Source organism: Balaenoptera musculus, chromosome 6, assembly GCF_009873245.2.
Source record: "Balaenoptera musculus isolate JJ_BM4_2016_0621 chromosome 6, mBalMus1.pri.v3, whole genome shotgun sequence".
Taxonomy (NCBI): Eukaryota; Metazoa; Chordata; class Mammalia; order Artiodactyla; family Balaenopteridae; genus Balaenoptera; species Balaenoptera musculus.
The window spans coordinates 79,920,791-79,945,210 of NC_045790.1; the positions used below are offsets into that span (position 1 = coordinate 79,920,791).

Consider the following 24,420-nt stretch of genomic DNA (forward strand, 5'->3'; position numbering starts at 1 on the left):
ATTGCTCAACTTCTTTCCCACAGCCTCTGTTCCCATCCATCCTGCACACAGGGATCAGATTAACCACCTAAGCAGCACTTTGATCAAAGCATTCCTTTTTCTGGAACCTTCCATAATTTCCTATTGCTAATAAGCCTCCTTAGCATGGACTGCATTCAAGACCCCAGCATATGTCTCCAGATTTACCTTCAATTGTTCCTCTACTTAACCCCTTCAGGCCCAGCCAAACTGATTTACTCTCTGTCCCCCAAACATGCCAAGCTATGAAACCTTGTACAACTGTAACATTAGGCCGCCAGGAGTAACTCTTCTAAACCTTACCCAAATATCATAACTGAACTCCAAGCCACCTCCCCTGTGAAGTCATCCCTAAACACCGCAGCTGATTTCCTCAATTTTGAGTGAATAAACACTTGCTGATTTTGCATGATGAGAGGTGGTGCCCCCTCTAGCAAGTGACTCTCAGGACAGCTTCCCCAGAGTTACGCACTTGCCCCCGAGAGAATGCTGTTTGTCCCTCAGCTACTACTGCTGTGAGCAACCAAAAGTTGTCTTCCTTGGGCCCTCTCAGGGTAGTCCCTGTCCCTTATCCTCCTAACAGGGGCAGGATATATTGTTTCAAAGAGAAGAGGAATGTGAAACTACTTCATGCATTGTTGCCAATTTCTGTTAGGGATGAGCCCATTTATGTTAGGGATGAGCATTAAAACAAAAAGAGAGGGGGGAAACTGAGTCAGGTGCAGGCCCTAAAATTTTAAATTTGTTAAATGATTTTCTTCAAAACTTTCCTACACTTCATACTTTAAACGACTTTAAAGGTAAATACATGCTTTAAGGAAGCAATTACCCTTTTGTGTCAATAAAGATTAGTGTATATTTTTAGGAACCACTTTCTTGTCCCTTGCTGACTATTTCTGGAGGCAACTTTGACCTCTGGCTGGTTCTTTTGGTTTGTTTCTGTTTTCGACTTTTTAGGGTAGTGGTGGTGAAGGAGAAAGGTCCTTCTTTTGGCCAGTGGATAAGCCCCTCCTCAATATGAGCACGAGAAACTGGAATCACTGGATTATCCTCCCTAGGGTGTAGACAAAATTAACTAGCCATGTTATTAACATGTCCCTGATTTAAAAGAAATACTGACAGCACTGTTTTCTAAGCAAGTTCCTGCTGTCCTTAGGTGGGAAGGGTGTGCACATATAAGATGTGTGGCTAGTACCATTCGGGATTGCCCAGGAGACCTGGGTTTCCTCTTGGCCACTGACTCCCTATGGGACTGACCCCTCATGGGGGCCTCAGCTTCCCTACGAACCCGATGATCCTTAAGGAATTTTTCAGTCCTAGAAACTTCTGTCTAGCTCTGAAAAGAGTACTGGCTGCAAAAGGGCTTTGTATAAGGGGATATATTCGCCTTTTTATAACAATACTATAGGGGAGAAACGTCAGAGTGGATTTGAATTGATTACATTTAAGTCAGGCGGCTCTAGGGGAGAAAACAACCCAGACTGGGTCAATGGGTTAACAAATAAAAATTTTTTTAGAAAGCCAGTACACAGCCGTAAAAGGAGTCAGTTTTCCCAGTAATCCTGGGAGGGACATAGTGCAGGATTCTTGTTCCCATTTTACAACTGAGGAAACTGAGATTCAGAAAGCCTAAGTGGCTTGACTCTTCTGCAATCGGCCAATCATCGCCGCCCTAACTTCACCTCACTTCCCGGTTCAGCACGAGAGTCCTCTGTGAGGTGGTGGTCCCGGGTCTGTCCAGCCCCAAAGGCGGGTCAGGCAAAGCTGCTTTAAGTCACGCACCACTTCCGCCTGCCGGGGGCCGGCCGGGCTCAGCACCCTCCACGCAGGTGCTTCCCGAGTCACGAGCCTCACTCGGGGGTCCAACCCTCCTCCGGCTGATTGGTTAGCTCTTGAACCACTTCTGTCCTCTGATTGGTTATTACCTTTTCGGCTCTCCAACACCGCCTAGACCGACCGGATATTGGGGCAGGGTTTCCGCTTCCGTCTTCTCCCTCCTCCCGCTTGATATCAGTCGCCACCACAGCGGCCGCTGCCGGGCGCGGAGTCGGCTGGTGTGTCTCTCAGCGTCGGTGTCCGTGCTGTTGAACTGCCCGCCATGGCTGAGCTAGATCCGTTCGGCGCCCACGCTAGCGGTCCCGCGCTGGGGAACGGAGTGGCCGGCGAAGAGGACCCTGCCGCGGCCTTTTTGGCGCAGCAGGAGAGCGAGATTGCGGGCATCGAGAACGACGAGGCCTTCGCTATCCTGGACGGCGGCGCCCCCGGGCCCCAGCCGCACGGCGAGCCGCCGGGGGGTCCGGGTGAGTGTGGGCGCGTTCGGGGCGGGAGCACTTGTACGGAAACGGCCCGGAGCGGGTCTGAGAGCTCTGTGTAACTCTTGCACCTCGCTGAGCGGGAGGTTAAGGAGGAATGCAAAAAGGAAACGGGACCCCGGCTCAGTCATGCAGAAACGCAGGCTCGGCAAGTCTGGTCCGTTCTGTGAGTGTGTTTGAGCGCTCCCGGGCACGGGCGGGGGATAAAGTCAAGAAAATAGGATGACAAGCTGAGGATCCCGAAGAAGCCCGTTCAATGCAGGGATCTTTCATTGAGCACTTGCTGTGCCTTGAGCCTGGCCTCAGAGGCACAACCGCATTGGCGCACTTTGGCCAGACTTACAGGCCAGTCTGAGCCTAACACAGACCAGTTAGTAGGAAGGAAGGCCGGAAAAAAAAAAAAAGAATCGTGGTATCGTTTTCGAGACAGAAACGAAAATGGCAATGCAGTTCAGTATTTCAGCACTTAAGGTGTACAGAATGTTGGGTGAGGGGGAGGAAAGGAGGAGTGAATAGGGAACGCGAGAAAGACGGTCTAGCCCTGGAGAAACTCTGGCCAAAGAGGGCAAGAGTTTTACCGCTTGTGGAACGTATCACGGCTAGGACTTCCGGAGCTCTCCTTCCTCTGGGAACAGCTTTGGTAGGCAGTGTTGCCTAAGCAGAACCTGAGATTAGCCTGGATCGGTCTTCCAGGAGGTGAAGGGAAAAAGTAGTGTGGCCTTTCCCCAGCCAAGGTCCAGCAAACAAGAGAAAGCGAGCACGTGGCAGGCTGCCAGTCTGACTTCTGAATGCCTTACCTGTGTGCGGTGTTTCGAATTGTGGCGGTAGGAGGAAAGGATGAGTCGAAGAGACCTTTTTAATCGTATAGGGAAGTAGGAAATGAGCTAGAAGAAACGGGAGGCGGCTTTTCATTTCTTTAAAAAACGTTCCAACTAAGGGAGAATAAGGTACAGGTGGGACAGATAGGGGTGTTTATGCTACCCTAAACTCAGACCTTACGGGGCCAGGCAGGTAACATAAATGAGAGAAACATGCGGGCTGTGAGTAATAAGGAGTATTGGAGACTGCGGCTTTGGTGCACTAGAGTAGTGAGTGGTCTTCGTAAAACCGTTCAGACTCTGAAATCTCAGTCTTCAGCCAAGCAGAACCTGTTTGGGGAGTGGGGGTGGGGAGACTGCTAGTTTGCAGCCTGAATTTTTATACTACATCATGCTGCCTCCTGAGCAAATCAGTTGCCCAATAAGAATTTACAGGAGAATGGGTAGTATACCTGCAAATGCAATTTATAGCAAGCAGGTTGGGCTGAACTAGGCTGTGGCTGGAAAATGAATTTGGCTTTAGGTGATTAGGGTTTCTTTGTTGTTGTCGGGAGGTCTTCAACATTTGCCTGAGAATCGTAATATTTTTAGATCCTTCGTTTATCTCCCTCATTGAATAGAAGGAGAAAACTGAGTCCTGCAGAGAAACGACTTGCTTAAGAAAAAAGGGCAAGTTAATAATAGCTGAGCGCCAAGTCCCCCCCACCTTAGACTGTGCCATAGTCTGTTGCAGTTGTTTAAGCAGGGGTGGCGTGGGATAAGAGATTGTCATTTCTGAAAGGCAGTTGTGGCTGCCCTGGGGAGGACAGTTGGGGGTATCAGGACTCACAGAGGCTGTCCTGATTGAAGGACGGTGTTGACTCTTGCTCACTGTTGTATCCCTGGTGCCTAGCAGGGTGTCTGGCACACAATAGATAAAAAGGAATGTGCAAAAATGTCAGGTACAGGGGTCCTGTATAGAACCAGCAGATCTTGTTGATGGGAGGGGTAAAAGGGAAAGAATAGAGCTGGACACACAGATCCCTTGTGCATCAAGCTTTCAGCAAAGGGAAGGAAGGGATGATTGCTGACTTAGTTCCTAGGAAGGACTTTCTTAGTGAACTAAGCATTTAGTGACTTAAAGCCAGATCTCTGACAGTGTAGTTGAGGTTGGTAATAGTGCAGTGGTCAGCACTTCCTCTGAGGATTAGAGCACTAGTTGGACACTTTATCTTCTTTCTTTTTCTCTTTTCTTCTCTCTCTCTCTAGGGGTTAAGATTCTGTGCTGTCCTAGACTGCTTGAATGTGAGTTTAGCTTTGTGGTCTCAGACAACTTACATAACCATCGCTGCCACTGCCCTGCCTCAGTTTTCTTCTCTGTAAAAGGTGCGGATACACACCACACAGGATTGCTAGGATTATATTGGAGAGCACCTGTAAAGTGCTTACACACAGAAGCTGGTATGTTATGACTACACACAGTCCCTGCCTATTATTCCTTGGGAGTGAGGTGAGAAAGGTGTTACAAAGCCTGTAGGCTTTGGGGTGTACTGAAGACACAGATTTTAGGAGGGAGCTCTGTATCTGATGTGTTACCGTACAGAGATATATAGGCAGGAGGCACTAACAGAGATTGAGGAGAGAGGAACATACCTAAACTCCCCCAGCCTTGGGGAAAACTCCCATGGAGGAGGGGCTAGGCCTGAGCCTTGGATGACGCCCTCAGTTGTTAGGACATCAGTTGTTAGGACATCCGGAGAAGAACATTAGCTTAGAGGTGGGAGGTAACCAGCTGAGTGAAGTGGCTCGGGGATACTGAGTAAGAACAAATGGTCAGGAAAGAGGCAGCCCGAGTCTAGAGCCGAGGAAAAGCCCTCAATCGTGAGGGCTGAGGATGGAGGAGGATAAGAGAGGCGATTAAGGAGCTACTGAGAGAGTATGGCAGTGAGGCAGTCATCGAAGGAAGAGAGGTACATAAAGGAAAGCTTTCTGGAGGTGGAGAGTAATTTTCTTGGTAGCAGTGGTGGAGGGAAGTTCGGGGAAATTGCATGCATGATACTTAGTGATACTGCACATTTGCTGTGTCCCGGGTTCTCTGTGTACTTTCAGATCCATGCAGTAACTCTGCAGGCAGAGTGGTAGTGTCATCCTGTTTCAGGTGAGAACTGATGGTTGTGGAAGTTAAGCAGTGTTCCTAAAGTGGCAAGCTAATTCATGATTCCACAGGAATTCAGACCCAGGTCTGCTTGACTTCCATTGCTTGGGGAACATGGGAAGTTGAAGGTGAGTTTGGGATAAAGAGTCTTTCATCTCTGGAAACTTATTCTGGCCCTTGTTTCTGTCTGGAGTTCTAGAGATGCCCTAGAAAGTTTCCTTCTGGAGCATTAAGTTGGTTAGCTTAGTTGTCCTAATAAATCAAGGCCCTGGGTGGCCTGCCTTCTGCATGTTTCTATAGCAACAGATGATCCTTTGATTTGAGGCAGTTGAATGTCAGTACAGTAGTACAGTAACTAATAAAAGCTCAAAGCACTTGCCAGTGAGTCTGGTTGAGTCTTCATACCTAAAGGACAGGCAACATGTGACTTAGAAAGAGCTATGGGATGAGAATTGCTTCTGATGTTGTGTCTGGAGTAGTGACCAAGGTCTCTCCTACTGACAGTGGCCCTGGGTTGAAGTAAATATTAACTGGATAGTTGGTGTGTTAGTTGTAATATATTAACCAGAACGTAGGCCTGGCCAGACTAGCCATTGTAGGCCCGAAGATTTAAAATTATCTCACTTTTTTTAATAGTATTTACTTACTTATTTATGGCTGCGTTGGGTCTTCGTTGCTGCGCATGAGCTTTGTCTAGTTGTGGAGAGCAGGGGCTACTCTTTGTTATGGTGCACGGGCTTCTCATCGTGGTGGCTTCTCTTGTTGTAGAGCACGGGCTCTAGGCGCGTGGGCTTCAGCAGTTGTGGCTCTCGGGCTCTAGAGCGCAGGCTCAGTAGTTGTGGTGCATGGGGTTAGTTGCTCTGCAGCATGTGGGATCTTCCCGGACCAGGGCTCGAACCCGTGTCCCGTATCTCACTTTTTAAATTTTACTCAAAAAAAAAAATAAATTCCAGGTGGATTAAAGAGAGGCTTTTTTTTTTTTTTTTTAAGTACCAGAAGAAAAGTGAATATTTATCTTAGAGTAGGAAAGGCCTTCATCATAAATGCAGACAGAGAAATCATAAAGGAAAAAAAAACTGATAGTGTCTCATACAAGTTAAGTAGTTCTAGGCATTAACTATTGTAAACCATACAGAAAGATAATGGGGAAAATATTTGCAATGTGAGAAAACAAATAATACAGAAAGAATACTTAGAGATCAAAAGATAGCAGAAAAATGGGCAAAACTCAGGCAGTTCAGTAAAGAAGAAAATCAAATGTCAGGTGATTACCTCACAGAAGATTGGCACAACAAAGCCACCTTAAGGGTTTTTTTCCTGATAATCAGATTAGCAAAAATTTTAAAACACGCTAAAACTCAGTCTCTAGTATCAATGAAGGTCTGAAAAATGGGGCACTCGTGGTGATGGTGGAAATACAAATGGTGGACCAAAGGGGGCAAATGGCTGGTGTTTAGAGGTCTTTAGAATATATATTCTGTGATCCATCAGTTCTATGTCAAGAAATTTATTGCTGAGGAAGGATTGAATATGCCCCCTGCAAATACTTTTATTAGTTTTTTGCTAAATTTACATTTCCAAAACTTGATAGAATACTTTAAGAATGATAGGGATAGGTGACACAGAAACAGCTTAAAGTAGAAAAAAGCCACTGACAAAAACTACAAGAAACTCATTTTTGTACTTTCATAAATAAAGCATAGGAGTAAAACAAGTAAGGAAATTAAGAAAAGTACGAGAAATATGTTGAAATGATTGATAAATAACCAGCAAGTGAAACATGGATCAGAGCTGTGGTGGGTTGGTAAGTGCTTAGATCCTGTGGTTTGTCTTCATGCCTCAGGTTATCAGATGATCCTTCCTCTGACTTCTTGCTTACCCAGGTATTGCACCACTTTTTAAATGCTGATTATCTCATGATACATGCATTTAATGTTTTTCTTATATATCTTAAACATAAAAAAATAAATTTAAGAGTGAAAATACTGTCATTAGTTATCTGCCCCTTCAAGAACACCTTACTTACCTCTCAAGGAACCAACCCTACATGTATTTTAAGGTCGTTTGTGAAGTGCTGATAAGTACAGATGTTGTGAGGATTAAACTTAATGTATAGAAAGTGTTTAACATTGTGCCTGGCACATTGGAAGCAGTAAGTAGTAGGTGTTTTCATACTAAAAAAGTTGAGAATTTAATGATAGAGATGAATGGATTACTAAAAAGCATTTGTTACAGGAGTTGTTTTGCTGGAAGAAATTTTATGTATATGCATTAGATAAAGTAAAAAAATAGAAACCAATAGACTGAGTAATGAAATTATGTGGTATTTTCTTCTCTCTCCATTTTCCTTTTTTTTAAAACAATGTTTTGGTATCAGGGAGACATGCTGGGGAAATGAAAGTTTTCAGTACTCCCAAAGCTAAGAGGAGGGTAATTGGGAGAAGCAAGAGAACGAGGCTGATTTGGAAAATAGGCGGTTCAAGTTGGGTTTAATTAGTTAGGAACCAAGAAAACTGGAGGAGTGGTTTGATGAAATCTTTGCCTGTTCAAAGGAAAGAATGTGGCTGAGAGCACCCTGCCTCTGGCTTCTAGGAAAACCTCTGATGTTTCTGAGGGCCTTGTGATGGTGGCCCACACTAGCTGCTCTGCATTTCTTTTACTACTTGGGTTCTTGTATCTTTTAGGTTCATCTCTTTTCTCCTCTTCCCTCTCCCATCCCATGCAATAACATGGTCATCATAGTTTGAAAACAATTGGACAAAATACTGGAAGTCCTACATAGTAGGCAGTAAATACGGGTCAACCAACAGATAGAGAATACATAGAATATGTAGGTGGACGCTGCATTTTTGTGGTGCCTGTATTGAAGCTTTCAAGGGGAGGCAGAGCAGCCACTCCAAAGGGCTGGTGTGCGGCCTGGGACAGGCTGTCTCAGTGACGGCTCTTGGGTCAGGGCATGGGTTAGAAACACATGCTTATTGGGCCAATCAGGTAACTGAATTAGTGACACACAGAAGGGGTTAAAAAAAAAAAAAATGAGGCTAGTGGGGACTGGCAAATTGTCCAGAGCATGCTGCACGTAAAGGCTGCCTTCATTTAAGGAATGCAGGCCCAGTATTGCCAGATCTTCTGTCTGCACACCCCCCCCCCCCACACACACACACTGGGAATCCTGATTTTGTGAAATTTCCTGATTTAGTGCTTTGTATTTTAAATAAAATATGTTCAGCCTGTGGACCACCATCTTGTACTGTATGGATTGATAATCTCTGGGTCTTAACTTAGACATTTTTCTTATTTCTGAGATGGACTTTCTCATTTAGCTCATGAACAATTAATTGTGCCAATAAGATCAGACTGTATACAATCTGAGTTTTTGTAACTTGCATCCTTGAAAACACTAATTTAATTTGGTATGCCCAAATCTTACTGTTCTGGACTAATTCCAAGTAGACTAGAGGAATTAGCAAGAAGTCTCAACTGTAGACTCTCAGGTGCCAAACCTATTCTAGCCAAAGGATGGAGAGTCCTGACCCCCAAGAAAGCACCTTGGTTTAAATATGAAGCTGCATATCTCTGCTCGCTGTGAAGGATTCCGGGCCACCCTTATCCTTTGCCTTCTCTAGAACTTTCATAGAGAAACTGTTGCCCTGTGAGGCACTTCTGCCGGGCTTCTAAGTGTTATCTCTAAGCCAGAAGACAATTATCAAAAGCTTTTGGACAGATTTGTCCACATTTTGGTGAAGTCATTTGTGTAAGCACATCTTGATTTCATTAAATAGAAAGTTGTCCATTCTTCTATCTGGTACCTAGCACAGGGATAGTATTTAGTAACTTAGAGTACTTACAGCACTGTGTCATACTCTATAACCCTTTGGCCCAGCATATGACCAGCCCTGATTGACAGATTGAAATCTTATGTCTTGCAGATGCTGTTGATGGAATCATGAATGGCGAATACTACCAGGTACAGAGTACTCTGATTATGTTGCATGATAGTGTTGAGTCTTCCTTTCCTGTGATTTGAATTGACTGACCTGGAAAGGACCCCACTCCTTTGACTTCCCTGGATGTATTAGTAACTGGTATGTTACCTGCCAAAGTGGAAGGATTTGAAGAGAGGTGGCATTGATAGAGTAGTCTTTTAAAATGTGATTGACCTGGCCCTAGTGTTACCAACTTTATTCTCAAGAAATGACCCTTCATGATGATGGCAGTGCTGGTGGCAGTGGCAGTGGCGGCTAATTTAAACACTGTGCCATGTAGTGTCAAGCACTGTTTATACTGAATTTTCTTTAATTCTCACAACAATCTGAGGGACCTGAACTATTGTTATTCGCATTTACAGATGAATAAACTGAGGCACACAGAGGTTAAACCAGGAGTCTAAAAGTAACAAAGGTAGTATGTGGTGGGGCCAGCATTGGAACCTTTTAGCTTTTAGATTGTCTTGAGGGTGGGGGGTGGCTGGTATTTGTGATGGCTACCATTATTTTCCCTCTGTATCACTGAGTTTTTGGTCACCAGCCCAACTTGCATTGGCTTAAATAGAGAGAATTCACTAGCTCATATAATTGAAAGAACTCTGAGATAGGCTAGGGGTCCTGGAACCTGGATTCCGACTCAGTTCCTCTAGGACTCTGGTTCTGCCAGCTGAGTGTGCGGTTTTATACTCTTTCACGGTGGCAGAATGGCTACAGCACTTCGAGGTCTCACATGTGCATGTCATACTATCTAGAACAACTTGGAGGTTTCTCCCAACCATTCAACAAAAGTCCTATGTTTCCCTCTTGACCAGATGGAAGTAATCACTGTAGCCTGGGGAAATAGCGTGGTGCTTTGCTTCTGCCTGGGTTTCTGCCCACCCTTCAACCAGTTAACTGTCAGGAAGGATGAGATTAGTCTAATTGGTTTAAGCCAAAGGTGGACTAACTTTTGCTGTAAAGGACCAGATAGTAAACATTTTAAGCTTTGTGGGTCATAAGGTCTCTGTCAGCCTATTCTGTTGCTGTAACATGAAAGCGTCTGTAGACAGTATGTAAATGAATGGGCACAGCTCTGTTCCAGTAAAATTTAATTACAAAAACAGGTGGCCGAGCCTGGCTATAGTTTCCAATCCCTGGTTTAGAGCTTGGTCTTTAGAGTGAGATGGAATGGGGTTCAGTCCTGGCTTTATCCCTTACTAGCTGTGAATTTGGACATGTCATTTCTCTGCGCCTCAGTTTAATCCCCTGACTGTTGACATGGGAATAAAAATTTGACTTGCAAGGTGTTTGGGAGATAAAGCTTTTATGTGGCTGAAACATGGAAAGTGCTAACAAGTTAGTTACTAATAAATACTACTGTAAATAATTTTCTTTACATCTTTGTTTATAGTCTGGTTAAGTTAAGCTGGTAATATTCCCTAGTTCAGTAGGTGAAATAATTCTATAAAGATTAGATTCTATTTGAATCTTTATCAATTTATTAGCTCCCAAATCTTAAACACTGTAAAGAACCTGTGTGTCTCCCTCCCCTCCCCATACGCTGTGACTCACATTGGCCTGCCTTTTTATTTTCTTTGGTGTGACTGTAGTAACTATACATTTTCTTTTGGACTCTCTTTTTCCTAGAATTCACTATATTTTGATTAGGTGGTATTAAGTGTACTTTTCCCTGTATTGTATAATAACATTCAGAAGTGTCAGGTTCTAGGCCTATGCTGTGCTGTGTATTTACCTTTGTTACTTTGAAGATACCACAATCTCTGTGTCAAGTAAGGAAACTAAAACTGATCACACTGTTTCCTAGTAAGTCCATTACTCACTTCCCCAGCTTTCCTATCTCCCACTCATGTCCCATTTATTAACAGGATAAGAACTACTCAGGCTCCCTTGTGGATTGCAAGGATTGAGTGCATAATGTTGAAAGCTCCCTATTGGCACGTAAGGTGGTGGTGTTGCTCGGAAGGTAATCCTTTACATTTACCACAGCCGTCAGTGTTGCACATAACCAGCGGTTCTAACTTGGGTGAAGCGCGTTTCTGGGAGGAGGTTTTGGTACTGATAGAGCACAACTGTGTTTTGTGTTAAGGAGAGTAATGGGCCAACAGACAGTTATGCAGCTATTTCACAAGTGGATCGATTGCAGTCAGAGCCTGAAAGTATCCGTAAATGGAGAGAAGAGCAAACGGAACGCTTGGAAGCCCTTGGTAAGGAATCCCTTTCTGTCTTTGGGTGTCTGTTTTCAGTGGAATAGTTGACTTTGACTCTACTTTTATCCCTTTTTAACATGAATTAGCCATAATGTCCTTGTACAGTTTCGGGGAAGGTATCTTTCCCAACAAGGTCACAAGGCCACCACATGGAGATGCTTAATCACAGGCCGCTGTGTGGGGATTCGGGCAGCCCGGAGAGCCACAGTGCATCTCTCCTCTCAGGAAGGGCAGAGTGGTGCTGTGGAAAGAGCCTTGGACTTGGAGTGAAAGACTGGGCTCCAGGCCCAGCTGTAACTTACCAGCTGTGGGCACTTGGTTGCTCAAACCTTACAGAGCCTGTTTCTTCATCTGTGAAGTAAGATCAGTGTTATCAGCCCCAAGGGTAGTCTGAGATGGTATTTATGAGAGTGCTTTATAAACCTGAAGGTGTTAATATCCATGTGAGGGACTGCACAGTCCATTTACCATTTGAAGGCTGAATTTAAAGTAATGCTTGAGAGGAAAATGTGAAGGATGTTAGGTAATATGTACGATTTGGTTTTCTTACCCTAATATCCCTGTAAGTTTTTACTTTTTATGGGTGAGGATCATAGGAAGAGTAAGTTTTTGAATCACCACGGCCAGAAGTGGTAGAGTCAGAGTTTCAGCTTAAGTCTGCTCTGCTTCAGAATCCACACCCATCCCTTCAGCTGCATTGCATTTAGTGTACGCCATCTCGAGGGGCAGGCCGAGCCTGAGACTCAGTGCCAGCCAGCCTGGCCTTTGCTGAAGTGCCTTCTCCATGGAGTGTCAGCTGTTGGTCAAGATCAGGAGAGACTTGGTATCTGTACATGTGGGTTGGAAAGGTGTGGCAGAGGCGGGGGGGGGGGTGTTATCCACAGGGTATTCTTTTCTCAATTTTTTATTAAAATTTCAGACACAGAATAGAGTAAAACAAACATGTGTGCCCCTTCCTCCAGATTCGGTAATGAACATTTTGCCATATTGGGTTGTCTTTGTATAAATGAGGCATGTATGTGTATGTTTTATACACTCACATGTGCATACATTTATATGTGTATTGTGAATATACACATAATTTTTTTTTCTGATCCACTTTAAGATATAGACACCACCACATACATCGTACCTAAATATTTTAGTGTACATCTAGAAATAGCAACATGCTTCTATGTTACCACAGTGTCAGCATTATTATTCCTTCTTGGAGATCGCTGAACTAGTGAAAACATGACTCAGATGGTGTAGAAATAGGAAAGGACACCTAGAAATAGGAAAGGAATTGACCCAGATAATACAGCCAATTAGTGTCTCTCCAGCCCAGTTTCTGTGGCTTTCAGAACAGAGGGCACACTTATGTTTAACCTTTACAGCAGTATCCGATAGTAGTTTCTTTGATGACGGAAATGTTCTATATCTGTGCTGTTCTGTATGGTAGCCACTAACTGCATGTGGCTATTATGACTGAGGAACTGAGTTTTAAATTTTATTTAATTTTAGTAAATTTAAATAGCCACATGAGGCTAGTAGCCACTGTACTGGATAGTGCAGCTTTAGAAAGATGAAGATAGGTCTTCATGGTGCAAACAGCCTTGGTCCTTGCTTGTTCTTCTTTGAGCATCTCTTCTGAGTAGACTTTGAGGCAAGACTTAGCAGGTATTAGTACTATTAGAGTCTTTTTCATGATGCAGAACCCAGCTTTATCTTTTCTCTTTCCCCAAAGTTTAGCAAAGTTGTCTTCTCCATGCAGAAGCATACACTTTGGTGTCTGGAAAAATTTCATTTTCTTTTTCAATTATCAAATTGGGCTCTTTGGGAATATTCCATGAAGTGCTGTTTTCTTAACTCATGTTGCCTTCCTGAGGGAAGTCAAACATTTGGCCTCGTATTCCAGTAGAATCGAATTAAACTGGTCCATGAATTAGGTGTTTCTGCAGGTTCACCTTTTTCCCTTGCAAGAACTGTGAGAAAGTGCAAGATGCTAAAAATAGAGAAGCAATGTCCATGGTTTTAAGCTTAGCTGTGTGCTACGTTTTCCAATAATTTTCTGTGAACAGTAATGCGTATGGCCAGAGAAGACAGCTGTCAGTGTACCCTGCTCTCTAAGAGGATTTTTCACCCTCTCCTCTCCCTTCTCCCTCCCAGATTCAGAGATGCTGTATTACAGCTTGGATCTTTGTTCCATCAAGCTAAGCATTTAAGAATTCTAAATTCTTGTTGCCAGTGTCACTTCATAAATTTATAAAAGCAAGAAGACAATTTAAAGGAACTATTTTATGCAGTAAAATGATCATTAGACTATACAGAAAGAAAATACTCTCCAATCAAAAAGTAATTCTTTGGAAGTAATTTCACAACTCTTGAAAAGGAGACCTTATTCTTTGAAGTTTTTTCAGTTTCTTGTCCACAGGGCACCGTCGGCCCACAGCATCTCTCCCTGCATCACAGCACCCTCCATTCCACATACACTTAACGCCATGGACAGACACACATCACAAGTTTACTGTGTATACTTGAGTCAGTGGAAAATTTGAGCGAAATAATTCTCCTCCTGAGCCAATAGGTCACCTTCTGATAAGTTAGGTAACAGGGTAAAAAGTTCTTTATAATCTGAAACTTCGGGGGAGTTTCTAGCTGCTACTAGGTTATTTCTAGTAGTTAAAAAGTCTTCTGCAGGTTGTTACTACAAGACCTTTCTTGCAAAGGCCCTAAAATTGCCCCTGAATGCTTACTTTCTTCCCTTCAAGAAGTTGTTTGCTTTGTACTTTGCTCCTCAAGGACACTCATTACAGGTTGGGCTCTGGCTCTGCACTGTCCAGACTCTGGTCTGGATCACTGATGCCCATCTGCTGGTCACATCTGTGACTGTTGCTGGGCCTGCCTCCCTTTCCGTCCCTCATCCCTCTCTTTGGAGGCAGCACAGTGAAGTAAGAATGTGTGAGCTTTAGAGTCAGACCTGGGTGTGAATCTTGGCTCTGCCACTTATTATAACCTTTGGGAACGTTACTCAAACTTGCCGAGCTGTAGCTTTTCTCACTGCTGAATATGGGACTAGTTTACCTTCTTGGGATTGTTGTAAAGATTAAATGAGATGTCTGTAAAACACCTTCCAGAGAGGACATCCTTAAGAATGTGCTTAACGTTTAGGTATTAGCGTGACTTCTGGTGTCAACTGTGGCAAAAGTATGACCTGTATTTCCTTCTCTCTACGGTAATTTACTGACATGTTTCTTTAGCTCAGTATCTTAGGGAAACTCGTATTTAGTCCTGAGAAACTTCGTGGTTGAGAATCCAGTCTGGCACACCTGCTAGGTGTGCATTTTCTCTCTCACCTAGAACCTTTTGGATAGCTGTTAATGACGACCCTTACCTCTCCCCCCACAGTTCTCTGCATTGGAGTTTCTCCTTTAGTTCTGCCCTAGCTCTGCCACAAACTCGCTCTGTGGCCTAAGCAGGAGTAGATATTTTGTGCTCCCCTCAATTCCATCTATACCCTACTGTTTGCTGGTTCTGGAATCATCTCTACCTCTGATAATTTTTCTCATAGCTCCCTGCTTCATAGATGTGCATCTACCATTAATTGTCCAACCTGTGTGGAATGTAGTTTGTGAGGAGATTTTATTAAAAGATTATCTAATATGAATAGTCCACCCTGAACTGGCAGCATCATTAAAGAATCACCTGTAATTGCTTTTTCCCCAGTTGGTGTCCCAAAAGCCTTTTTTAAAATTAAAAGTCAGTATTTCCACCTCTCCCCCACCTCAAAAAAACCCCCAAACTAGTGATCCACTAACGTGTAGGTGGACTGGGATAAATGGTGGTGAAACACTTTGAATAGAATTGCTGAGCTCGAGAGCTGGACATACAATCAGGGAAAAGAGAATTTTATCTTTCCTCCCGACTGTTCTCCCTCCAACACACACATGCGCCCGCACACAGCATGAGATTAATAAGCCCAAATACACGGTGAAGCGGACTTCAATTTGCATTTCGCCTCATTTGTATTGTCTTTCTTTTCCTTCCCTTCAAAGATGCCAATTCTCGGAAGCAGGAAGCAGAGTGGAAAGAAAAAGCAGTAAAGGAGCTGGATGAGTGGTATGCGAGGCAGGACGAGCAGCTACAGAAGACGAAAGCGAATAACAGGTCAGTCTGCACTGCTTCTAGAACAGCTCGTTTGTCAAGACAAAATCAGGTCTGTTTCCACCAGCCAGGGTAGGTTTTCAGCTGCCGCGTCTTTTAGTGTGAAATGTCTTTGCAGGTTTTCAAAAATATACTTTTGAAACATAAGGGTTACAAGTCTCTTGGATCTTGTGAGAGTAATTCAGCCTGTTTTTTCGCCACACTAGTTGTAGTGAGTCTAGCTCTGCATCTGAGAGTTTGGTTAGTATGCACTGCCTGTAATGGTATGATTCTGCAGAAGGAAGTGTCATCTCACGGGATCAAGTGCACATGTAAAAATGTAACCTTGGAATGAAAGGCCACTTTCATGACTATTCCAGGATCTCAGTACTTTGGAGGTGATTATAGGCTCAGTCATGTCGCATCCCCTACCTCTGAGGGCTGCTCCCCAAAGGGTCCAGTAGCAGGGATGTGTGTTTCGTCGTTAGGTGGCCAAGATTTTCCAACACAGTGACTTCATAATTAAGGGTTCTCTGGGTGCTTATTATCTGTGTCTAAGAAAATCATGAGTTGACTTTTTAAAAATGCTCTTTTCAGAATTTACTCACTTACTGAAGGTTAAGTAGTTGTAGGGAGTAAAGGGTGTCATTCTCCTTCACCACCGACCAGCAGCTGTGGTCTTTAAATGCTCCGTGCTCGGAGTCCACTTGGAAGCAGCTCAGAAAGAGAGATGGGGGCAGCACTGCTTGCCTGGGCGCAGGCCGGTGGGCTTGCTTCCCCTGCCAGACTGGAGACTCTGAACTGGCTTTCACTTCATAGTCACTCCACCCACTTCAGTGTAAAAGATAGGTTAGACTCGGCCTGGGGCTATTTGTAATTTTCATGGTAAAGAGCCTTGGGTCCTTGTTCTCAGAGGCAGGAGTGGGTTTAAGTACCCTTGTCTTTGGCAGCTCTTAAGTGGAAATCTGCCAGAAGAGAGGGAGCTGACCTCTTTGCCGGATAGTTTCTGCCGTCGTGGGGCAGCTGCGGCAGAGCAGGTGGACTGTTTGTGCAGCAGCCTTCAACTACCTGTCTCCCGTTGCCCGTTCTTGGTTCTGTCACTGCCTCGGGTGCCAGGCTCGAGCCTCTGTCCTGGCCACCTTCCTGTGGGGCATGCGTGCCTGTCAGGTTCCATTTGAAGTTTTATGACAAGTGTGGTGGGGCTGCCCTCTGGTCCGGGTTGTGTTGCTGAGGGTAGTAGCGTTAGCCCGGGGCTTCTGCTGTGAGATTGTGGTCAGTTTGAAGTGCTGACAGGTCCAGGCTCCTTTATCCTGTGCTCATTCAGGATGATTTCCCCCAGATGCAAGTTCAGATTTGCCTCAGGCCGTGAATCTGCTCTGAAGTACTTGGTAAAACCAGGCTGACCCTCCATGTGTGGAGTCCCCTTCCTGCCTTGCCTGAGGACTGCTGCTTTCAGGCCCCTCTCAATAGGTGGAAGGGCCAGCTGAGTTTTTGTGTGTGGTTTCCCTTTTGTTCTGGGGCTGTAGCCTCGACGGGGCTGTGCTGTCCTGTCACCAACAGCTCCTTCCTCTCGGGCTAGCTGCAAAGGAGCAAAAGCCTGACAGCAAGCTTTTGTTGTCTTAGTAATGCTTTGAACAGGAGTCATTAAACCTTTATTCTCTCCCAGTAGAGGCAAGCACAAGTTGAAATTGACTAGGTTTAGCCCTTTGTGTAAACTAAAAGGATTATGGGTTTACAAGCTGGCCTGCCTTTCCTTTCCCTCCCACTCATTGTGCCCACAAACTACTCTGTTTTCCTGCTGACTTATTTGGAGTTACAATCAGGCTGTTCTTTTTGCTTTCTTTAAATTTCCACAAAACACCTCCTATGTATAAACCAAAATGGGAGAGAAGCAAGGGTATGTGTGAGTTTAAAAATAAAATTACTAGAATTTCCCTGCAAATAAATATGGGAGCTTAGGTTAATGACCAGGCATGACTATCCTTAAAAGGTCCCTCCCACTCCTGTGCCCCAAACCCACTGGACAAAGGAGAGGGTAAGACTCATTGAGGGAGGTTCCCTGCCCACCCATGCTGGATGAGGGGGGCTGGCTGGGCCCAGGGATTCAGCCTGTCCCCTGCTTTGTGAACTTGTCCACCCAGCTTGCCCCCCTTTCCTTCTTGTCCCAGAGTTTCCATTTTGGTCCATCCCCGTGTGAGAGTGAAGGGGGGATGAAGTTCTGGCCTCTGGGCTGTACGTTGTCAAAGCAGTCGAGTCTGGCAGGGACTGAGCGGACTGACAGTTGTGTTCAGGGACACACAGTACGCCAGAGCCAGGACCCTTGTCTGCTGGTCTTCTCACTGCTTGCCTCCAGCTCCTCTTTTTTCAAAGGTGGGCATTTTGAAATGACCCTCTATGTTCCCAGGATACTGGCAGTTGGTCCCAGCTAGTCAGTGTGGGGAAGCAGTAGTCGGATAATCCAAGATTAAGCTGGCTTTGGGCCCTAGCGTTCCTGGCGTCTGGCAGCGTTTGTGCCCAGTGGTGTTTACTGAGGCTGGCAGAAAGGAGGCGTGGCTTCCCGAGCGCACACCAGCTGGGGAGCAGCAGTAACTTACAGTGAAAAGAGCCAGGCCGCCTTGGTTGTGAGTTCTGCCACCCCTGTTGCTACTTGCTGCCAAACAGGTTGCTTCTTCTCGAGGCTTCCCTTCCCTATCACGTCATCTGTAAAGTGCGGGGAGAACACTCAGCGTCCTAGGTTGTTTGGGGTTGAGGATGGAATGGACACAATGTCTGTCAGAGGGCTCAGCCCATAAGTGGGTACCTAGGAACTGCTCGTCGTTGCTGGGGTAAGGCCTGGGGATGAAGCTGGCAGCACTCTGGAGAATCCCACGGAGAGGGCCAGTAGGAAGCCTCACCTGCTGGAGTGTCCGGTGCTGGAAGCCTCGCTCGGTTAGGATGGAGCCTTGGGAGCAGCTCCCCAGAGCACAGTCGTGCCTCTATTGTGGATTTGAGATGTTTCTGCTTCTCAATGTTCTCTCTTTTTTCCTGCCTGCTTGCCTGCCTTTTGGACCTCTTGCTGTCTAGGGTGGCAGATGAAGCTTTCTACAAACAACCCTTCGCTGACGTGATTGGTTATGTGTATGTTGCAAAACTAATTCCTTTTCTTGTCTTGATTGTTCCTACTTTTTGTTTATAGTTAATGCTCCTTTTATGTCACAAGTTGCTTTGCTTTTAAAATTATTTCAAACTGGCACTGTGGGGGCTGCCTAAGAGTTGATAAGCTGGGGGAATGTTCCATTGATTGTCTCACAGAACCACGACTCCCTGCAACTCTGGTTGCCATTTTTCATTTTGGGGTTTGGAGAGAAGGAAGCTAACTCACTTTCAAAACGTGAGTCATTCGTGATCTCGTCTGGGAAGGCTTTGGGACTGGGGAGGGCGCTGACCTCTTGTTGCTGCTGCCACTGCTGCCTCCCTGCCCCAGGTGGGAAGGGGGAGTGTCCCCACCTGGGGAGGGGGAAGAAGCCCTGGGTTAGGAGCCAGTGCCGGCAGCATTTTCTACACTGGGTTCCTTTGAAGAATGTGAGGTTAGGGCAGAAGAGTCAGCAGAGGGGGCAGTCTCCCGTGGGGTCCGTAATTGTTTCTCTGTGGTCTCATACCAGAAATTGTTGTTTCGTGGCCAGCTTCTGATGCCCTGTCCCCCACTCTGGCATAAAGAGACCCCCAGCTCTGAGGTTGAGACAGCCAGAGCTGTCTGATACAGGCCACTGTGGCTTTTCCTCCTAAAGAAAACTGCAACTTCTCTGGAAAAGTGTTGTTTTGTTTTGGTTTAAGGATTCCTGTTATCAAAGCAGTATTGCTGAATCGCTTGTTTCCTCCTCGAAAATTAGGACTAGCCTTTTGATGTAAGGGAAATGAGGGTGGAATGAAGGAAGTGAGGAACTTGTGGGAAGAGTAGACAACAGGCTGAGGTCTGTAGAGCCTCTTAGGGCGCGTGACCTTGAGCCCTTCATCCCGTTAGGAGATAGAGCTGGGTTTCCTGGGCCCGTGGGTGCATTTGCAATGAGACTTGTGAAATGCTGGACTTACAGGTGGTGTTGGATTTACTTTTTGCACATTCTCTCTGGAGTAGAAAATGGAGACTGGAAAAGTCAAGTCTGGGTTTGCTGGGCAGCAGGGTGGCCCAACAAAGCCAGCCGCATGTCCCCAAGAGTACAGAGTGGCAAGGGCATGTCTAGCTTACTGACCATCTGCATTGAGCTCATTCTCATTTTCTGTATCTGACCTAAAGTTTTTCTTGTTTCTTTTCTTCTCTTCACCTTTAAGCACAAACATAAACCATCCTTGCTACAGCCTAGAACAGTTAAGTAAACCTTTCTCACTGCCCCTGTGTGTGCCATGAAGTCGCAGTGTTGTAGTGGCTCTGGGCTTCAGCGGTGTTTGCCACAGCCATCCCTGTGAGAGTGCTACCCCTCTGTCCCCACAGACCAGTCATCTCCATTGCTTTCGCTTTGCCCGTGATGCCTGTTGGGAGTAGATGAAGTAGTGTGTCTTCCCTCCTCTTAGCATTGTCCTTTTAGGCTGTAGCTCCTACAAGTTAGTTCCCAACTGGGGATGGGCTGACCTTGGTGTGAAAAAATGTTGGAGCAGCATCCTACCAAAAAGCAATTCACACTGATTGGCTCTCAGCCATTGGGCGCCCACCCCTGCCAGAGTGCCCTGAGAAGCCCATGGTACCCGGCTGGAGGGAAAATGGCAAACTTTTGGCTGAACTGGAGAATGTTGTAACAAACCCCTTCCAGAATGGCTTTAGTCTCTAGTGCCTGCTAGCATGGGAGCTTTGTCTTGAATTCCTTTTGATCTGCCCTATTTCTCTCCAGCCTTAGGAATAAATCCAGAGGCTACTGTGCAGTGACCTGTGGGCTTCTTTGGAGGTCTCTAAATTTACTTGAAACTCAGTACAGCCCAACATAAACTGCTGTTCAAGTTCTTGGCCAGCCTGCTGCTTTGCCTTTGCTAATGAAGGCGGTGAGTAGCTGGCTAAGGACTGGCTTTTTAAATTCTCTGTATGAACAGAGAGAGTGAGCCCTGAACCAAACACCTGTATTCCAACATTTTACACAGCAGTCCGGGCACCCTGTGCCTAGGAAAGCTGACCATGTGTCTGCTCCCGAGTCTGACCTGGGCCAGGGGCTGTTATTCTTTGGAAAACCACAATGCCATTAAGTCAGGCATAAAGAGGCAGTTGCTTCCATAACAGGGCAGCTGCCAGGTCGCTAACAGGGATTCTACATTAAACCAACATCTTTTGTTGTTGCTTCCAGGGCAGCAGAAGAAGCCTTTGTAAATGACATTGAAGAGTCGTCCCCAGGCACTGAGTGGGAGCGGGTGGCCCGGCTGTGTGACTTTAACCCCAAGTCCAGCAAGCAGGCCAAAGATGTCTCCCGCATGCGTTCTGTCCTCATCTCCCTCAAGCAGGCCCCCCTGGTGCACTGAAGAGCCACCCTGTGGAAACACTACATCTGCAATATCTTAATCCTACTCAGTGAAGCTCTTCACGGTAATTGGATTAATTATGTTGAGTTCTTTTGGACCAAACCTTTTGTCTTTAGAGTTGATCATTGTTTGTGATTGCATGTTTCCTTCAACTGTGTTGTCCCTGGCATTCAAAGAGGAGGGGAGGCGGCGGAGGAAGGGAGGGAAGGCTCCCAATGGCAGCCTCAACCTATGCTTTTGTGCATTATTCTGAGAATAAATTTCTGTTTCAGACAATAAACAAACATGAAGCTTCATTATTGACCACAAGATGTGCTGCAGTTGGGAGTGAGGTTGGTGAGGAATTTCCTTTTATCCTTTCTAGGGCTGAGGCACAGCCACTGGGTGCCAACCCCTGCCTTGAACTAAAATAGCTCTGAGTTTCTATTGTCTATAGTAGGAGTCTGTGGAAGTTTCCATTTGAAAAGGGAGTTCCTTGGCTAAAAGTTAACCCCTCATTGCCCACCAAAGGTAGAGCTTTGAATCCCCACACCACCCTAGACATTTTCTCCCAGGTGGCTCTTGTTTGTCACTGTCCCTTACTATAGGATCTTGGATAGTATATTTCAGCAGGGGTCTCTCTGGGAAATAAAGCTAGTGAGACCCTTACTCCTTTGGATTCAGCCAGTAAACCTGAGTCAGGATGGCATGAATGTGGCTGGCCCCATTAACTCTGAATCCCTGTAGCACACATTTGGATCTGTGCCATCCTTAGCACTTTTCTAATATTTCTATTGTCAAGTCCTTCATCTAGACCTTGCTGGCCAGTACAGTAGCCACAGGTGGCTATTTAAATCAATCAGAATTAAAAATACAATTCTAGCCCCTAGATCCATTTCATATGCTCTGTGGCCACATGTAGTTAGGTAGCATTCGGATTGCACAGGACAGATTATAGAACATTTACGTCATCACGGAATGTTCTGGACCACACTGATCCACACAATAGGTGCCTGTAGGAGACCGTTCCATTCAGGCATCAACACATTCATTATTTGCTCTCAGAACCTGTCAGAACCTGTCACATTTTAGGTGATGGCTCTAGTGACTGATAAAGCCATATTTCAGAAATCTGCTACTAATGGTTACCTGATACTAGTCCAAGTTGGAGATTGATGTAAACACCTGTAATGCCACACTCAGGAGGTGGAGCTGGGTTAGGTCTTGCCATTGCCAAGAAGGAAAGTCCACCATCTCTCCTATGGTAATTATGTCTGGAAGGGAGAGGAACATTTACTTTTCTGCCTACTTTCCCCTCTCCAAGCTTCTTAGTTGGGCATTCCTTGATCTGGCCCACATTTCTGGCCTCTTTGCTATTCCTCCCCTTTAGCCACCTCCACTTGTAATCAAGCAATCACTTGCTGTTGTTCACCAACCATTAGTTGCTTCTGGGCCTTGCTAATGCCCTTGAAAATGTTGAAATCTGGTTTAAGAAGTAGCTGAAAGGCCACCTCCGTAATGCCTTTCCTTTCCCCTGAGCTCCCATGGCCCTCTACGTGCAACAGCTTACCTTTTGATATTGTCTTGGTTGGTGTCATCTGGACTTGTCTCGCCTCCCACACAGGATGGGCTTCTTGAGGGTGGATGTGGCAGTTAATCAGATGTCAGTGAAGTCTGACTTTCTCGAAATCAAGAGGTGACTGGATAATATGACAAAAGTAATGCTATATGCATCCAAGGTTAGGTTGTAAAAGGCAATACAGCTTACGGCTGGTTTGTTGGAACACAGAAGCTGGTAGTCCTTGAGCCACCATGTAAAAAGCTCTACAATCCTGAAGCCACCATGCTATGAGGAAGCCCAAATCAGCCCACGTGGAGAGACCTGGAAACTACAAGCAAAGAGAGATGCATGGCCAGCCCTATTCCAACCTATTCCAGCTCCAGCCACTGTCTAACTGCAAGTGCATCTGATGCCCTAAGTCAGAATTGCCAAGTAGAGCCTTTCCAAAATTCCTGACCCACAGAAACCATGAGAGAAAATGATTACCGTTTAAGCCTCTTAAGTTTTGAGGTGGTTTGTTACATAGCAGTAGTAGCTTTGGATTGTTTCTAATGCCTACATTACTCACATGGGGCTTCATAAAAAAGGAAGGAGTTGGCTCAGAAACTCAGTGAGTGCTCAGTATTTAGTTTCAAACCTCTTTCTTGGGACCACTTTGCTTTTTATGTCAAATTTTAAATGGATTCAACATAGTATTGGAAGTCCTAGCCAGAGCACTTAGGCAAGAAAAGAATAAAAGGCATCCACGTTGGAAAGGAAGCAATAAACCTGTCACTATTTGCAGATGACATGATTTTATATATAAAAAACCCTAAAGACTCCACCAAAAAATTGTTACTAATAACAACTAATAAATGAATTATGTTGTAGGATACAAAATTAGTATACAGAAATTTGCTGCATTTCTGTACACTAATAACAAACTATTAGAGAAATTAACAATCCCGTTTACAATTACATCAAAAAGAATAAAATACCTAGGAATAAATATAACCAAGGAGGTGAAAAAACTGTACACTGACAACTATCAGACACCGATGAAAGAAACTAAAGACAGACACCAAGCTCGTGGACTGGAAAAATTAATATTGTTAAAATGTCCATACTATCCAAAGCAATCCACAGGTTCAATGTAGTACCTATCAAAATCTCAATGGCATTTTTCACAAAAATAGAACAATCCAAAATCAGTATGGAAACACAAAAGACCCTGAATAGCCAAAGCAATCTCAAGAAAGAACAAAGCTGGAAGCATCACTCTGATTTCAAACCATATTACAAAGCTATAGTAAAACAGTCTGGTATTGGCATAAAAACAGACACATAGATCAATGAAACAGAATAGAGAGCCCAAAAATAAACCCCTGCGTATATGGTCAGTTAATTTATGACAAAAGAGCCAACAGTATACAATCAGGAAAGACAATCACTTCATAAATGGTGTTAGGAAAACTGGACCATTATCTTACACCATACACAAAAATTAACTCAAAATGGATTAAAGACTTGACTATAAGGCCTGAAACCATAAAAATCCTAGAAGAAAACACAGGCAGTAAGCTCCCTGACATCAGTCTTGTGATGATTTTTTTGGATTTGATGCCAAAAGCAAAGGCAACAAGAGCAGAAATAACTGGGACTACATCAAACTAAAAAGCTCTGCACAGCAAAAGAAACCATCGACAAAACGAAAAGACAACCTACTAAAAGGGAGAAAATATTTGCAAATCATACATACAGTGAGGGGTTCATATCCAAAATATGTGAAGAATTCATACAACTCAATAGCATAAAAACAATCCAATTTA

General features: G+C 44.8%; 1 protein-coding gene and 1 long non-coding RNA gene across 5 annotated transcripts; one reads left to right on the forward strand and one right to left on the reverse strand.

Moving 5' to 3' along the window:
• The first annotated feature begins 1,997 nt into the window (after positions 1-1,997).
• On the forward strand, positions 1,998-21,352 carry CLTA (clathrin light chain A). Of its 4 annotated transcripts, XM_036854338.1 has the most exons (7): positions 1,998-2,318; positions 9,212-9,249; positions 11,355-11,472; positions 15,510-15,621; positions 18,661-18,714; positions 19,903-19,938; positions 20,901-21,352. In XM_036854338.1, exons 1-7 carry the CDS (start codon positions 2,117-2,119, stop codon positions 21,070-21,072), a joined length of 732 nt encoding a protein of 243 aa, XP_036710233.1. In that variant the 5' UTR covers positions 1,998-2,116; the 3' UTR covers positions 21,073-21,352. The 4 variants fall into 4 exon arrangements, with proteins under 4 accessions (XP_036710233.1, XP_036710234.1, XP_036710235.1 ...); XM_036854339.1 differs by lacking the exon at positions 19,903-19,938; XM_036854340.1 differs by lacking the exon at positions 18,661-18,714.
• On the reverse strand, positions 11,480-23,367 carry LOC118896502. Its single transcript, XR_005020191.1, has 3 exons — positions 22,622-23,367; positions 22,201-22,325; positions 11,480-13,439 (listed from the first exon to the last, which is right to left on the reverse strand). It is a non-coding gene; the product is annotated as an uncharacterized LOC118896502 (long non-coding RNA).
• Between the last annotated feature and the right edge of the window lie 1,053 nt (positions 23,368-24,420).

Excerpts from the sequence above, each read along its gene's own strand:
- CLTA (XM_036854338.1), top strand. The coding sequence starts at position 2,117 with ATGGCTGAGCTAGATCCGTTCGGCGCCCACGCTAGCGGTCCCGCGCTG. Across the intron at positions 15,622-18,660 it reads AAGACGAAAGCGAATAACAG|GGTGGCAGATGAAGCTTTCT; the intron begins GTCAGTCTGCAC and ends CTTGCTGTCTAG. Across the intron at positions 19,939-20,900 it reads CCTTGCTACAGCCTAGAACA|GGCAGCAGAAGAAGCCTTTG; the intron begins GTTAAGTAAACC and ends TGTTGCTTCCAG.